The sequence below is a fragment of the Delphinus delphis genome, chromosome 2, assembly GCF_949987515.2.
Source record: "Delphinus delphis chromosome 2, mDelDel1.2, whole genome shotgun sequence".
NCBI lineage: Eukaryota > Metazoa > Chordata > Mammalia > Artiodactyla > Delphinidae > Delphinus > Delphinus delphis.
The window spans coordinates 42,992,680-43,010,425 of NC_082684.1; the positions used below are offsets into that span (position 1 = coordinate 42,992,680).

At 36.7% G+C, this 17,746-nt stretch overlaps 1 protein-coding gene across 6 annotated transcripts in view; it reads right to left on the minus strand.

The window, feature by feature from the left end:
* Positions 1–287: 287 nt before the first annotated feature.
* KIAA0586 (KIAA0586 ortholog) overlaps positions 288–17,746 on the minus strand; it is a 100,271-nt gene continuing 82,812 nt past the window's right edge. For 5 of the 6 annotated variants that reach the window (XM_060004478.1, XM_060004477.1, XM_060004480.1 and 2 more), the window contains 2 exons: positions 7,670–7,735; positions 288–680 (listed from right to left, as the gene is read on the minus strand). In XM_060004478.1, the coding sequence (XP_059860461.1) occupies positions 529–680; positions 7,670–7,735 (218 nt within the window). In that variant the 3' untranslated portion in view covers positions 288–528. Of the gene's footprint in view, positions 681–4,866; positions 6,076–7,669; positions 7,736–17,746 lie in introns of those variants that run through there. The other variant, XM_060004479.1, reaches the window with a different exon arrangement.

Here is a 17,746-nt window from a genome sequence, read left to right on the forward strand (position 1 = left end):
TATATATATATATATATAATGGAATATTACTCCGCCATAAAAAAAAAGAAACATTGTCATTTGCAGTAACGTGGACAGACCTAGAGATTATTATGCTTAATGAAATAAGTGAGACAAGACAAATACTGTATGACACCAATTATATGTGTAATCTAAAAAATAATACAAATGAATGTATATATAAAAGAGAAACAGAATAACCTTGAGCAACTTAATTTCATAACTAAGTACAGATAATTATATCTGTAGAATAAATTTTTAGATGTCAAAAGTTATGCCCTTTCCACTATTCTATGCTGCCTCAGGATTCTAAGAAATAACACAGACTCATGATGATATCCATTTAAATTATTTTATTTTAAAATGTCACCTAAATACCCAAATTACACTTTTCATTTTAATAAAAAATTAAAAATTGTTTCTCTGAATATGTTGAAGGACCAAAAGGGTCTGAGAGATAGTTTTATGCCAGAGAAAAATGACCTCAAAACCAGCAGCACAAATACCGTACTGGCTCTCACTTTACATTCAGAAGGTATCTGTTCCCGAGGACTCTGTGTCCCCCTGGACAGTGCTGATGCTCACAGACTGAGAGCAGTCCTCCAGGTTCACTGAGGCTGGTGTCACGGACATCTTGGCAGGTGATGTCTGCGAAGTGAAGAGTGGAACTGCTTTACCACCTGTAAAAAGGAGAAGCTCCTTCAGCTAAACAAGTGTACCTGAGTATTTACATGCCTTACATTTTCCTAAATAATACTGGGGATCAAAAAAGGATTGCATTTGCGATAATTTCTTTTCTCAAGGTGCTCAGAACTTGTCACAGAGGTAAAATACAACCTCCTTTCCACTTCCACTCCTGAACAATTAAGAAACAACATTTTAGAAGTATATGTTATGATCTGAATGTTTATGTCTCCCCAAAATTCATATGTTGAAATCCTAATGCCTAGTGTGGTGGTATTAAGAAGTGTGGCCTTTGGGAGGTGCTTAGGTCGTGAGGATGGAGCCCTCATGAATGAGAGTAGTGCCTTTATGAAAGAGGCCCCAGAGAGTTTGCTAGCCCCTTCGACCACGCTAGTCCTTCGACCATGTGAGGACACAGGAATCAGGAAGAGGTACCTTGATTCTGGATGCCCAGCCTCCAGACTGTGAGAAATAAATTTCTGTTGTTTAAAAGCCACTCAGTCTATAGCATTTTGTTATAGTAGCCTGAATAGACTAAGATGGTATACAAGTGCCCAAAGCTGTGGTACAGATGATAAATGCTAGGTAAGACCAAGTCAGGGAGGCAGTTTGAAATGAAGAATTCATTAATATGTTTAAAAAAACCCAGAATTGACTACATATATATATCTATCTGCATATACCCTAATTCACTCCTCTAAGTTTAAAAAGCACATTGCCTAAGAGCATAAAGAATGCCAACTTGGTACTATTTAAGACCACAAAAATCCTCATTTCAAATTTCATGTACTTACCATATATACATAATAATAAGCATCTTAAAAGTAAGTTATCCTAAATAATCTTAAAGACATCTCCGAGTCAAGAGTCATAGTAATTTTTCTAAAACTCCTTTATACTTTTAAAATAGTTGCCACAGTAATAAAGTGAAATTTTCCATCAAGTTTTTATAGGGACCACAGTAAAAGTGGTCAGTTTTGGAGATTCAATGATGACTCAATCACAGCTGTTCAAGATGATCAAAATACTTGTAAAAGAAAAATTCCTTTCATATTAGGAAGTCTAACAAAGAGTATTTTAATATACCGTTCCTTTTTGTTACTTGTATCAATTTATTTTTAATAAAAGAGGAAAGGGAAATAAGATTTCGTATAATTATAGCAGTACTACAAACTGTAATGCAACAGCATAATCCTTTAAGAAGAAAGCAATTATTATATCAATTTAAATAGAACAAATATTTTAAATAGGAAAAGACTTGTTGAAATTTAGCTCTGTCAGGATATGATAAAAACTAAAATTAAGAAACATTGTTTATAAACTTATGGTTTATTCAGTACTTGTAGTCTCTGTGTCTGGAATGATACCAAACACATTTTAAATGCTGAAAAAATATATATTAAATAAACATTCAAGGGACTTCCCTGGTGGGGCAGCGGTTAAGAATCCGCCTGCCAATTCAGGGGACATGGGTTCGAGCCCTGGTCCGGGAAGATCCCACGTGTCGTGGAGCAACTAAGCCCATGCGCCACAACTACTGAATCTGTGCTCTAGAGCCCGCAAGCCACAACTGCTGAAGCCCGCACACCTAGAGCCCGTGCTCTGCAACAAGAGAAGCCACCGCACTGAGAAGCCAGCACACCACAACAAAGAGTAGCCCCCGCTTGCTGCAAAGTCTGAGCGCAGCAACAAAGACCCAACGCAGCCAAAAACAAAAATAAATTTAAAAAAGAAATAAATTTTAAAAAAAGAAACAATAAGAACTTCTTTTAAAAAATCTTCATAGGGGCTTCCCTGGTGGCGCAGTGGTTGAGAGTCTGCCTGCCGATGCAGCGGACACGGGTTCGTGCCCCGGTCTGGGAAGATCCCACGTGCCACGGAGGGGCTGGGCCCGTGAGCCATGGCCGCTGAGCCTGCGCATCCAGAGCCTGTGCTCCGCAACGGGAGAGGCCACAACAGTGAGAGGCCCGCGTACCGCAAAAAAAAAAAAAACCTTCATAGGACATAAGCATTGTTTAAATATTCTGACATTTTACAAAGCCATGATGCAGAATATACAAAATAACCAAGAGAAGTATCCAAGATCAGAGCTTACCTCGTCAATAAAGTAAAAACCAATACAGGCTATAACTAAGGCTTGAGAGCAAAATTAATTTTCAACCTGTACAATTAAATGTTATCTTCCCCTGATTAAGAAAAATTCCATTCCTTGCATTACTTACATATCTGTCAAAAACTACACTGATGCCAGATATTCTTCTTTTCTTTGTTATCCAGTTTCACAAAACTGCTTTACATGTGCCTTTATTTTCTACTCTGCACATTAAATTACTGATTAAATTGTTCAGTGATGTAACAAGAGCTATAACTATTTTTTATTTTGGACCTTGAAGAAGTTTCCAAGTCTCAAGGAACATATTAAATTCAATTATTGTAAAGTTATGCTATTTCTTATAGTTACTGCCTTAGATTTCTACAGCAATTAAAATTTTGCAAAGATCTTTTGCCCATCATATTATCTCATCCTAACAGTAATTCTGGGAGGCAGACAAGGTAAAGGTAACTGAGGCACAGAGATGTCAGAGTGGGCTTTTCCGAAAGCATATGCTCACTAACTAAACATCTATACAAGCCTACTGTATGTGTGGAGCTAAGATGGTGTAGAGAAGATGATACACAGGTGAAAAAGAAATAGTCCTCATCTTCAAGAAGCTTAAAACCTAGTAGTGGAGATAAACATGTAGAGGAATACTTGGTTTAAAGTAGGTGGAAGTAGCAGGTGAGATAGGACTTAAAAGATGTGGAAGGCAATGAAGAAAAAGAGGACAACAAAATAAATGATGACAGAAATAAGAGAAGGACAAAGAAAGGTGAATAAAGAGAAAATAGAGGAACACAAAAGGAAAGTGTTAGATAAGTAGGAAGAGACCCAAGAATGAAGAGTCACACAAGGTAAGAGTCACACAAGGTTTTCAAAAGAGTCTAGTATAATTCACCTAATTCGTAATTGGTAGAGCTGAGACTACAACTCATTGCTTTTTGCCTGATACCAAATACCTTAATTATCCACATAACAAATTAGTACTTTTAAAGCTTGTTGAGGGAAATTCCATTTTAGTAGTGGTATGTAATGGTAGGGGCAGCTAAGGAGAGGAGCAGTGATGAAGTTTCAAGCACAAGTCCCTTTATGATCAGTCAAGTCTGGGGTCCAAATGAGATCTATTGTTCAGTCACCTGGGAATGGTCCCATCAAGACTGTCAGTGTGAGGTTTTCATGTGGGAAGGAGTAAAAGAGGAAGGGGGAGGAACAGAGCATGGATTCCATAATAGGGCAGGGCTAGGCTCATCCATTTGTTAACTCAATAAATATCAACTGAGCACCTATGTGCCAGGCACTGTTCTAGACTCTGGAGATTTCGGCAGTGAAGAAAACAAAGGCTCTAATCTCACTGACATCATATCCCAGCTGGATGTGAAGGGCAAATGACAAACAAGTAAGGAAACAAACATATATTATGTCAGGCAGTGATGAGTGCTATAATGAAAAATAGGTAAGGGGTATGAGGGAGAATGAGTGATAAGGGACTTTTGGAAAGTTACATAACTTCTCTAAACCCTCATTTCCTCATCTACAAAATAAAGGTAAGAGTACCTACCTCAGAGGGTTTTATGCGGATTAAATGGGATAATGCATATAAAGTGTTTTGAATAGTGCTGGCAAATCAAAAGCACTTAAAACAGATTAGCACTTACTTTTATGGAACTGGAAAGAAATTATCCTAAGAGGCAATGACCCTCAGAGTGGGCTGCAAAAGGCAGTCGACTTAGGAGAGAGGGATAAGAATGTGTCACTGAAATACACTAAGAAAAAAAACCCCACAGCTTTAGAAGGCCTCCAAATAATTAGGCTACTTTTAACTCTAGTAACTGAGTTTTTTTTAGTTGTTTTTTTTTTGCAGTACATGGGCCCCTCACTGTTGTGGCCTCTCCCGTTGCGGAGCACAGGCTCCGGACGTGCAGGCTCAGCGGCCATGGCTCACGGGCCTAGCCGCTCTGCGGCATGTGGGATCTTCCCGGACCGGGGCACGAACCCGTGTCCCCTGCATCAGCAGGCGGACTCTCAACCACTGCGCCACCAGGGAAGCCCTAGTAACTGAGTTTTAATCAATGAGTTATATCAATAAAATACATCACCTTATCTAAAGGTGTTTGTTAATGTACATTTTGGAAAGGTTTTTTTGAAGTGCTCATTTACACAAGCTAAACAGTCACAGTTTTAGAGCTTTAAAAGAGAACTTTTTAGACTGGAAACGTTTTTCAAAAGCATCACTGTTAACAGGCAAAAAGAGTCACATTCATATGCAGTTATGGTCCTCACAGAGTTTAATTTGTTTTTAAAGAAAAGACATAATATCTTAATAAATCATCATTAAAGCAAACATAAATTTTCTACCTATATTAAATGTAGCTTGATGCTTTCAAAGTTTGACTTTTTAACTTTCCACAGTCATGTCATTACTCTATGATGTAATTGTTTCAACAGCTGTTTTCAGATTTGTTTTTAAAAAAGGGAGATTATTCCTTGATTCTGTGGGTAGGCAGTACGTCATTTAACCTGGCATGCATTTAAGCAGGAGATGTCACTGAGCGAGACCATGTATTTGAAGCATCCTAAGTCGTATTTGTAAAACTCTTTAGGCATCTGAAATTCAATTTTTTTGCTTTAAAAATATTTAAAATTCATAAAGAAATTTTGTTTTCTATTCTTTGATTGTAAGACTAAGGAACAGAAAATCTAAAACTAATTTATTCTAAGTAATAAAATAATAATACAAGATTTTTTATGTCCATTTAAGAATTTGCCTGTATATCACATGTGTATTTTTAAAAATACATATACAAAACTTTCTAAAAGCTTTTTAGGTTTAGATAATCCATTTCATCAGCAGGTTTTAGATTCTGACTCTAATCTTCAAACAGTTGGTAACACATTATTATGTCTCTGTTATTTGCAAACTGAGAGGAATCCAAACAAAGTATTCTCTCCTAAAACAACAGGAGACAAGCAGAGAAAAGAAGTAAAAAATTCCTCAGTAACTTCACAGAAGAATGCAGCACTGCACACTCCTCACTCAGATTCAGTAACTGCACATGGCATAAGCCACATAAACTTATGGGATTCTTCTATGAGTCGACGAATAGATAGTATAGTGACTTTAAATTGCCTGGATTTGGGTATTTCTACATGCAGATCAAGATGAGTTTCTTATACACTGCACATTTAAAAATAAAATTAAAAAGGAAACAAAGGTAATAATCTTTAATCAAGTACCCGAAGGATCTGAATCCAGAGTCCATGGATGGGTGACCCAGGATCTATTTGTGAATACCCTGAAACCATATGCAAATTATTTTCATATAAGTACAGTTTGGAAAGGAGGCAGGTAGTCATAGCTATCAATGTCTCTAAGGGGTCTGCAGACCCTAAATACTCAAGAACATGTGCAGATGAATTACACTCTGAGTTGTTTTCCCAGCCGTAGTGGTGAAATACAGGGGTTCCTCTCCTGTTAACTGCAGATGCCTTATTCTCTGAAGGCAATGTTACTGCAGCACATAGGAGACTGCACTGTAATTATTTATGTGTCTGTCACATCCACTGGACAATATATTCCTTAAGAGCATGGACTGCAACTTACACTCATTGTCTTCCGAGTGACTAGTACAGTAGGTACACACTAAGTATCTGTGACCTTATCTCTTGTATTACTGTTATTTGCTTGTGGGTCTGTTGCTCCTGTTAAATGTGCCCCATGAGGACAACAACTTTGTCTTGTTTAAGTCTGCATTCTACAAAGTTGTAGCATAATGCTAGGTACACACTGGGCCTTAAAATGATTGCTGAACCAAACTGATTTGTTTCTACCTAGAGAGTCTGTGGTTCCTTACGGCTACCAGCTTGCTTAGACTCATCCAGTCTTTAAAATCAACCCTGAGTTCCAGCAAAACAGTTGCTTCCCAGATGTCTATGAAAATGTTACAGTATTTCAGCTGTGTTTTACTGAGTTCTTGAAGCATTTTTTCCTGTCCACCGTGGGTTCATCTACTCTTGCTTAAATTCCTTGTTTAAGCAGCTGCTAAACTCTCCTGCTGTATTCAATTCTCCTCACATACTTAACCCAGCCCTACAGATTTTGCAACATCATAGCTTCAGTGCTTGAGAACAAATACTACAAGCCTTGATGAAGAAGATGCCTGGTCATTTGATGTTAAGTATATAGTATGTAAAATGAGATTTGCCTCCGCTTTACAGAATTAGTTAGTATTAGACATTTCTTTCCTTACTTTCATGTTTAAAAGAGTGATTTAAAATGTTACTATAATCTCATCCCAAAATGTGTTTTAGAAATAAACACCCTATTACATTTTTTAAGTTTACTATTGCTTCTGTTTTTTAAGTGAGTTGACAAATGCTTATTTTAAAATTTATAATTTAAGATAAAAATACAGCAGTTCCTATAGGAAGAATAAATGTATTGGCACCTGTAAAAACAAGTCCAAATCTTTTTTTCTCCAAAAAGCAATAGTTAACGTGAAAGATTTGTTTCTTCTTATGCCAGGTTCCAGCTGCTTCACTTTGTTTAAAACTGACTTCAAAGTTTAAACAGTGTCCTGTCCCAACAAATAACCTCCCCCAGATGGAATTATCTCGAGTACTAGCCTCAGTGCTCGGAATACCACACCTGCAGCCTTTTAATTCAACATTTTATAAACTTTCCAAAAGGAAATGATAGATTTTTTTCTGTCTCCTAACTTTTGGAGAGTTGAGTTTAGTGCATGAAGGGAGTTCTATACCTGGGGTAAGTTTATAGATATTTTAAAAGAATAAAAAATTGGAATTATTTTCTCTACTGTGTTGATTATTATGAGAGAAAGAAAGAAGGAAATGAAAAAAATCTGAAACTTTTAAAGTAAAAAATCTTACCTGTAAATACGGATGCTAGGTACAGATTGGGCTCAATTTGTGTCCGATCCATATCACCTGGTGAAGCTACAGTTAAAAAATTTTTTTTCATAAGAAAATCAGTTAAGCATAGAAATAATCATGATTCATTCCTGCTATTAAAAAAAAAAACAAAACCCACAAACCAAATGCACTCCCACAGTTACTTTCATAAAACCAGGCAAACAGAAGCCTGACCTTGTGGCCTTAATATAAAGAAGGAAGTTAAACAGCTGAATTTTAATGACCGCCAATAGAATAATACTTTACCTAATAGATGATTATCTTTATGCATCGAAGATTAGGGAAAGGGGGAAACTAAGGATCATGAAAGAATTTGCATAATTATTTGTATTTAATAAGAGAAACTCATGGGCCATTTCTTCCAAGGCTAAAAGTTTTCACAGATTCTCTTACTTAAGGATTTAATCATTATAAAAAAAAGTTTAGAATTTCCCTTCTCCCTAGGCCAGCCTGGGGCATATTGCCCAACACAATCCATGTGAAAAAACCAGTAAAGTTGTCAGGGAGCACAGAAGAACACTACCCTGTTAAACCAAAGCCAAATTTTAATATTGAAATGAAATAGGCTGGGGAAAAACTCTTTTTATAGCTAGAGAATTATAAAGCCGAGAAAAGTTAAATAACTGAAGAGAGAAACCTGTGGTACATATAGTTCTCAGGCCAAAAAGATACACTGGGTGCCTAAGGCATATGCCCCAGTTGATGGCATGCTGTTAACCTCTGCTCTGAAATATAGTCAGTTACTGTTAATAACCACTGTTATTCAGAATGATTCAGAAAAAATTTACAGTATGGTATAATCAGTATTTTCTGATTTTCTCTAAGATAAAAATCAGTAATCTCTCAAACTTCCTTTATTTCACGAAAATTTCAGGTGGATTTAAAAGAAGATAATTAAATGAAAGTGATTTTAAGCATTACATAGTTCACTAAGCCAAGCAATATATTCCCACTGGTGACAAACATTCATGTTAAACTACTGTAGTTACGCTGTAGGAAACACATATTGAAATGTTAAAAAATTAAATGCATAACAGTTTGTACCTCTTAATCCCTTACACCTATATTGCCCCTCCCCTCTCCCCAATGGTAACCACCAGTTTGTTCTCTGTATCTGTGAGTCTGTTTCTTTTTTGTTATATTCACAAGTTTGTTGTATTTTTTAGACTCCACATATAAGTCATATCATACAGTATTTGTCTTTCTCTGTTTGACCTATTTCACTTAGCATAATGCCCTCCAAGTCCGTCCATGTGGTTGCAAATGGCAAAATTTCATTCTTTTTTATGGCTGAGTAGTATTCCACTCTGTGTGTGTGTGTGTGTGTGTGTGTGTGTGTGTGTGTGTGTGTACACACCACATCTTTTTTATCCATTCATCTGCTGAGGTACAAACTATTATGTATAAAATAAGCTACAATGGTATATTTTACAACACAAGGAATATAGCCAATATTTTATAACTATAAATACAGTATTACCTTTAAAAATTGTAAATCACTATATTGTACACCTGTAACATAATATTGTACGTCAACTATACTTCAATAAAAAACTTAAAGGCAATACAGATCAATGAAGAAAAATTAAAGCTTAAAAAGTATAGTTTTAGAAGAAAATATAATTTTATAAGGGTAAATTTGTAGGCGAATACAAATTACTTATACACTGATAATCTGAAAATTGACCCAAATTGAGCATCTGATTTTGATAGTTTCTAAAAAAAAATCTTTAAATACATTTTTTAAATCTTTAAAAGCATTAAAAGTGCTTATTATGATGTTACTATTAGACACTATCTACATTCACTTCCCCCTCTGCCTTTAAGTTTCTGAGCGTTAGCAGTGAGAGAAGTCACTGCTAGGCACCTTTCAGATTCTATATAGCACCTACAGTACAAACATGGAAGCAGAGGTATCAGTACCACCGCAGAGGCCCCCTCCACTGAAGAACCATTTGTTTGTAGCAAGTAAATTAAATGGCAGTCTTCTCTGAGGTGGTTGCCTGGAAGCCCAGAATTCAAACTAATCTATTGTATTATAGTAAGAAATAAGCAACAGCATCCCTTTCAGACTAAACAAAACTGGGTGGAAACTAAGAAAAAGAAAAAGAAAACCTACCTTAGGTCTAGCTAGGGTTCAATTAAAAAATTTTTTTAAAATAACTTTTATGTGTCCATCCTTATTATACTAGGTGCTGTGAAGGCCACAAAGAGTAAGACATTTTGTCTCAATCCTCCTTAACTGGAGGACTTCCCTGGTGGCACAGTGGTTAAGAATCCACCTGCCAATGCAGGGGACACGAGTTCAATCCCGGGTCCGGGAAGATCCCACATGCCATGGAGCAACTAAGCCCGTGCACCACAACTACTGAGCCTGCGCTCTAGAGCCTGCAAGCCACAACTACTAAGCCCATGCACAGCAACTACTGAAGTTCACATGCTCTAGGGCCCGTGTGCCGCAACTACTGAGCCTGAGTGCTGCAACTACTGAATCCCGTGCACCTAGAGCCTGTGCTCTGCAACAAGAGAAGCCACTGCAATGAGAAGCCTGCACACCACAACAAAGAGTAGCTCCCGCTCACCACAACTAGAGAAAGTGTGCGTGCGGCAACGAAGACCCAACGCAGCCAAAAAATAAATAAATAAATAAAAAGTTAATAAAGAAGGTGCTAAATAGTGTACCCAGATACTTTGGAAAAAAGAGCTGTGATACCTTTTTCAAACCAGTGATTTTCAACAGAGGGTTGGGGTAGGAGAAGTGAAAGTCTGAATCACTTCTGGGGCTTTCTCAAACCAACAAGAGCTCCCTTCTATTCTGACAGGCTCACACTCCAATGGGGATGTATCCCCCAGAGGGAGTTGCTGCTACAATGGAACACTCTTCTAAATTCATAATAACTAAATGGGAATTTTATACACTCCATTTTTTTTTCAATAAAAAATGGAGAATGTTTTCTCTAATATTCAGGTCCTTTGCTTAATAAAAACATTTTCTTGAAACTTTCAAAAGCAGCTTATTTTTGCTTTATTAAAAAATGAATTTTAACTAAAAAAAATAACAACTATTTCATTAGTCCAAACCAAGTAAATGTTAGTCATCTCTTTACAGCCAACAAAAAGCTAAATTATTAGTAAAATTGTCTAAATTAAAATAACATACAAAATCTGTTATTTTTTTTAAAGGAATGTCTCCAATAAGCCACTTCATAGGCTGAAGTAAAATTACTGCAATGCCAGATTTCCTTAAAGGACAAGAAAATAAATGGTTCCCTCCATTATCTTTCTTCATTTTCCCTAAGATGCCTACTTCAGTTCTTTGTATATAGTTGTTCAAGAAATATCCAGCTGACCAATGTTTCTGAAAACTTTATATGGAATGGATATAATACTCTATGATCTTTTATAGATCATTTTCTAGAAAAAATTGCTTTTTTTCTGTTCATTCTATACTGTGGTATGCAAGATAAAAAAATTTTTTGGCAAGTAAATAACAACCAGACACTCTTATTAGAGAGACAGCTGTAAGCTCGAGGCTAAAAGCACAGACTTAGAAGCTAAGCTACCTGAATGCAAATCACAGTGCCAACCACTGTGAGACCTGGGAGAAATACCACACTCCGTGAAGTATCACCACTTTGTGCTTCTATTTCCTCTTCTAGCTCATAGGTTTCTTATGATCATTAACCGGAATGATATATATAAATAACTTAGAGCAGTGCCTACAGAGGCACTCAATAAATGGTAGTTGTATTATTATTTAACCTATGATTATTTTCTAACTTTTTCCAATTGACAAAAAATTGATCTCATTAAGGCAATCTTTTCAAAATATATTTTGACAGGGAGACTTTTGGTTTAAGATCACATATTACAGCAGTAGAACTATAAGGGATCTCAGAGATGATCTTATCCTTACTAATAAGGAAATCGTGATTCAGGAAGTTTCACTGACAAAGAAATCAATGTCACAAATTAGTAGTAGGAACTAAAAACCCATAGTAAACAGTTCTTTCCCCACCACCCAACATTTTCACACTCTTCTACCAAGATGTATCTTCAGATATTGAGACCTGTAAGAATAATCAGAAATTATCTGTTCTACTTTTTAAAAATTGTCAAGGAAGGAAATATATAGTATGTTGAAGAGCATAGCCTTTGATTTCAGAATTGGACTTGGTTTGATTCCTAGCTCTATCATTTATTAGCTGTGTAACCTTGGGCAAAATATGTAACCTCTCTGAGTCTCAGGTTCCTCAAATATGAAATGAGACGACTATTACCTACCTAATTGGACTGATTAAGGATCTTAGCAGAGTGCATCACATAAAGGAAGTAAACATAATAGCAGCTATTACATATTGTCATTGCTGTTATTATAACCATAAACAAAACTCTCCTGTACCAAAACTGGGGGAGAATCTTTATCTCTACAATGATTTCTCCTAATAGTCAAAAAAAAAAAAAAGGCCAACATGTCAATATCAGAGTTGACTATTCTCATTTTTTCCTGTAGCTGCCTCATAACTGTCACTTGCTGGTGATAGGGTTTACTGGAAGTGTGAATACTGTGCTCTGCAGGTGAGGATTAAGGTAGCAAACACAACTTCCACCATGGCCAATGTGCTTTGAAAACTGCTTATCAAGTTTGTTGGTTCTTACACTTCCTCATCCCGCTGTTCAAAATTGAGCAAACATAATACTCACTGGTATTTAAGTGAAAGAATGAGAAGAGAAAATTTCTAAATATTTTATCTATAAATTTCTATTAACATTTCTGTGGAAATTCTGAGTGGATAATATTGACTAAAAATTGAGTCATAAATTACCTATGAATATAATTTAGCCTTTTACCTTTATCACAAAAGGCAAATGTGTTAACCTTTATTTAAATGTTTAAAAGTACCACAAAATAAAAACAAATGATCTTAGATTTGGAAATAGAATCCAAGGCTGGGAAAGCAGGGATACTGCTGAAAAAGCTTTAAATGAGGGCACACCAACGGTACCGGGATTGTACCACTTGTACACTATGCTTCTTCCAAACACTCACCGTATTTCAGTACTTTAACTTATTTTAAATGGTCATTCAAAATCTTGTAGCTATATGGTGCCAATTTGAAAGTAACCATGTTGTATTTCAAAAAGTGGTATTTAAAAGGATAGGAATCTGGGCTTTATGTTCTACTCTTGTATTTAAAAAATTTTTATTTTTGGTTGAAAATTTATCTTCTGCTCTGTAATACTATCTTTAGTAAGAATCACTAGTATAGCAATACTTAAAGCTGTAAATCATTATATTATTGTTTTAAACAAATTCTTTATGTATTTAAGAAAACCATGTAGTACTACAGGACTGTTAACTGCAAAACAAGGATATAAAGATGAAGGCCTCCAAAACATGAATTTTTTTAACCCAAAAACAAGAGTTTTTAAATGAGTGACATCCAGAATTTGAAACAAATCTAATAAGGAGAAATCTAAAATTAGTAACATTCAGAATAGCTGGTGCTTTTATACTAATTTGAGTTCACTGAAGGAACAAAAAAGGGAATATTATTAAAGTAGTTAAATATATATAGAAGAAGTTAACACTTTTGAAACAAATAAGTTACTCATTGGCTGCATATCTAATAGGTATACAACTCTTGTCAATAATAGGATTTTCAGAAATAGTATCTTGGCAGCATAAAAGCTTATATTCAAATGCCAGGAAACTGATTAGTAATTCAGAAAATAGATGACCCACCTAACCTGAATGCAGACATGATTTATTTGAATAATGTACACTCAATTATTAAGGCTCATTAAAAACCATTTAAGTGCTTGAATGTATTGCTGTGTAGTGTAATGACAAAGAGAGTTCCTGCCTTTCAGGGGCAGGAATGTCTAGAGAGACATTCCAGCATTAAAATGTGGTTGAGAACGGAGAGACGATGTTTTAGTAGACAACTTTATCTACAGGGTGCTTCCTGTTGGTTGAACAGCCTATGACACAGCTACTAAAACAAATTCCCCTCAGATAATCCTTTATAAAAACATGCCATAATGGTTTGAAAACTAAAAGAATCTTAAAAATTACAATAGGTTTGCCTTGTGAAAGAAGCCATACATTCTGTACGATTTCATTTATTTAAAGTACAAAAACAAGAGAACTAATCTATGCTGCTAGAAGTGAGAATAGTGGTTATCCTTTCGGAGGTGGAAGCTGTGTCTGAAAGGGAAAGTGAGGGGCTTTGGAGGTGCTGGCAATATTGTTTCTTGAGCTACATATGGGCTTTACAAGTGTGCTCAGTTTTTGAAAATTCTTTCAGCTGTACACTTATGTGTACTTTTCTGTATGTATATTATACTTCCAGAAAAACTTGAGGTTGAAAAAAAAACCCAATAGGTTAGTTTCATCAATTAAAAGATGATTCCCTTAGGGGCTTCCCTGGTGGCGCAGTGGTTGGGAGTCCGCCTGCCGATGCAGGGGACACGGGCTCGTGCCCACATGCTGTGGAGCGGCTAGGCCCGTGAGCCATGGCCGCTGAGCCTGTGCGTCCGGAGCCTGTGCTCGTCAGTGGGAGAGGCCACAACAGTGAGAGGCCCGTGTATCACACACACACACAAAAAAGATGATTCCCATATAGTTTTAAACTGCTTTTCCAATGAATGAAAATGCCAAATAACTAACAGTACTAGGTAGGCTTTTACATCAAGTTAACATCAGCAGCAGGCCACACTGCTGACTAAAGACAAATTCCTTCCTATTTCTTTTCTTAAAATCTTGAAAAACCTGTAAGCTGAAATTATTCAGAAGCAGAAGGTGAGTTTTTGCTTTTGTCGCTGTTGCTTTAGTTTGACTCTCACAAGTCTAGTTTGACTTACTACTTAGGATGCTTGATGTTCACAACAATCACCCACTCAATTTACTTGAAAGCACAAACCAATCTCAGTTTAACTAATCTTGAAGGCATTTCTAAAAGCATTTCTAAAATATTAATACATTCTGGGACTTCCCTGGTGGTGCAGTGGATAAGACTCTGCGCTCCCAATGCAGGGGGCCCAGGTTCAATCCCTGGTCAGGGAACTAGATCCCACATGTATGCTGCAGCTAAGAGTTCACATGCCACAACTAAGAAGCTGGCAAGCCACAACTAAGGAGCCTGCCTGCCGCAACTAAGACCCGGTGCAACCAAATAAATAAATATTTAAAAAAATATTAAAACATCCTGTAAAAGCCACTTAATTCCTTATTTTGGATACAAAAAAAATCCTTGTTGCTTCAGTTTATGTCTATAAAGCAATGATATCATAACTACATTTAAACTCAACTATAACTCTTACTCAATAGTAATTCATATAACTTTAATTACGTGAGGCCACAGATTGTTATAGAACGTCACTATTATCACATTCTTATAAATGATATTTGATAACTAACAAAGCTGAAGGCAAAGTAGGTCCCTAATATAGTTACTTAACAGTTTGAATCTAAGAGCTTCTATAATTTACACACAGAAAATCCATTTTCCGAGATGGAAATTCTAATATGAAAACCTCTCTCAAGTTCTGGCCTGTGACTATAGCTAAAAATACAGTGTATTATTTGTGTAGTCTTTACAGTGGATTTTGCCGTATCTAGTCATTCCTAACTAAATTTGGAAACAAAAATTAAATGTGACATAGTGACCAGTTCACGTCCCTCAAGGCCAGACCTGGTAACTTTTGAAAAAGAATGAAAGAATGAAAAATGAGCTTTCAAATACAGGAAGCCACTAGAAAATAAGAACAACACTATTCCATATCCTAAAATTAGAGCTTTAAAGACTTTCTGTTGACTAGTAAGTTTCGCGGTGAGGGGGCAGGCAGGCAAGGGGGAATTTCTGCTCAGTGTACACACGACACCAAGGGGAATAAGGGCCAGTCCAAGTTCTATGTTACCATTACTCTGGGTAATAGTTCCAAGCTGTGAGGCACAGCTGTATGGGCCCTGCCAGCAAGGCCATCGCAGCATGCTTTGATAGCATGGGGCCCTGAAGTGTCAGGATATAGAGAAGGCAGCAGTTGTTGGCTGTGAAAACAGTCTGATACAAACCAGATGGGAACTTACTAGATGGGCAACACAAAGGAAAACAATTGGCTCATTCAACAAAGTCAGGCCCCTGCCCCAGAGAATTCACAGAAGACAATAACAGTCACCCAGAGTTGATGCAAACAAGAAAGGGCCATGTGGTTACAGTTTAAAGAATTGTTTTTCCTCAGACTAAACGAAGTTTTGCTTTCTAATTCTTGTATTCATTAACTGTAGTTTGGTGTACAGGGCTTTTTGCCAAAGAAAAACATTTCATTTATACAATATATATTTTTGTGACACCAAGAGAAATATATGGCGGCATAGAAATTTTATGCTGCTTCCTGTAAAGTGTTATGAACATAGGTTAAGCTATTTCAAGAAATTGGCAAATTTAGAAAATGATTTATCAGGCTGACACAGTAATTAGAAAATAGCCAACATAATATTTCCATGACTTCCTAAGTCTGATTTGTTTTAACGTAGGCAGAATAACACAAAGGCAGTAATCACAGACTTTCGGAACTACACTTCTACCTACGTGATTTTTTTCTGACTTTATTAGATGGGACAGTATTATTGCAATTATATTCACAGGAAAAAAGTGCCAGTGTTCTCCATAACCTTACTACCTGAGTCTCATCACACTAAAAAGTACCTGTCCATCTTAAGTTGACAATATAACAGAGATTAACAATTAGATTCTAAGATAACTTTTGGCAATAACATTTCACTTAAAGACTTTGTATGTATATATTCCACAACAGAGCTGTTTGTTCTGCTATTTTAAAAGACAGCAAATAGCATTCTAGCTTAAAATGATTCACAGGTAACTGCATCTTTTTCCATTGGAAATCCCAGCACAACCTGGGCCTCTGCATTTACTACTAATTTAAAAACACACCCAAGGGACTTCCCTGGTGGTCCGGCAGTTAAGACTCCGCACTTCCAATGCAGGGGGCCCGGGTTTGATCCCTGGTCAGGGAGCTCGATCCTGCATGCCACAACTAAGAGTCCACATGCTGCAACTAAAACGCGGCACAGCCAAATAAATAAATATTTAGGGGGAAAAAACCACACGCACACCCCAAGAAAGCCTTATATTTGTAATCACTATTCTTAGGTGATGAATAAGGAGCCCATCAAAGAAACTCTGAAAATAAGAGCATTTTTCATGTACGTATTTGAACATATTTTATAATTAAGTAAACTGTTTTGTTTCGTACTTTCATAATAAACACATTGGTTTCTTAAAAGAGAAGACATGTATCTGTGGAACTGTGAAAATTACTGTGGTACTTGAGACACAACTCAGGTTTCCCAATTTGCATTTGCTGCACTATCCAGATTATTTTCATTGACTCTTCCCACCCTAAAAACTGAGGCTGAACACGTGAACACACCCTTCCTCAGTCTTCCTAATCTTAATAAATGGCACTATCATTTGCCCAGTAAGTTTCAGACCAGAAATCTAGGAGTAATTAATCCTTGACTCTGCTTTCAATTACATTCCACATCTAATCTGCTTTAATAAGTAATTTTTGAAATAACGTTATTCCTCAGCTTTATCAGGTATATGCCATCAGTACACAGCCTGAACCTGACCACTGTGACACCTCCACTAGGGCACAAGCCACCATCACCTCTCATGTGTAATACTGCAACGGTCTTCCAGTTGATCTCCCTGCTTCCATGACTGTCTCCCTATGGTCTGTTCTCCACCTAGAAGCCAGGGGGAACCTTTTAAAAATGTAAATTAGAGTTTGTCATTCCCCAGCTCAAATCCTCCATAGGCTTTTCATCACACTCAGAATGAAATCCAAATTCCTTCCCAGAGTCTGCAGGGCTCGACAGGACCTGCCTACATCTCCTATCTCATTTCCTACCACAGTTCCCTTGCACACTCCCCTCCAGCCACACTGGCCTTCTTGCTGTTCCTTGGGCACAACAAGTTCATTCCCACCTTAAAACCTTCATTCTTC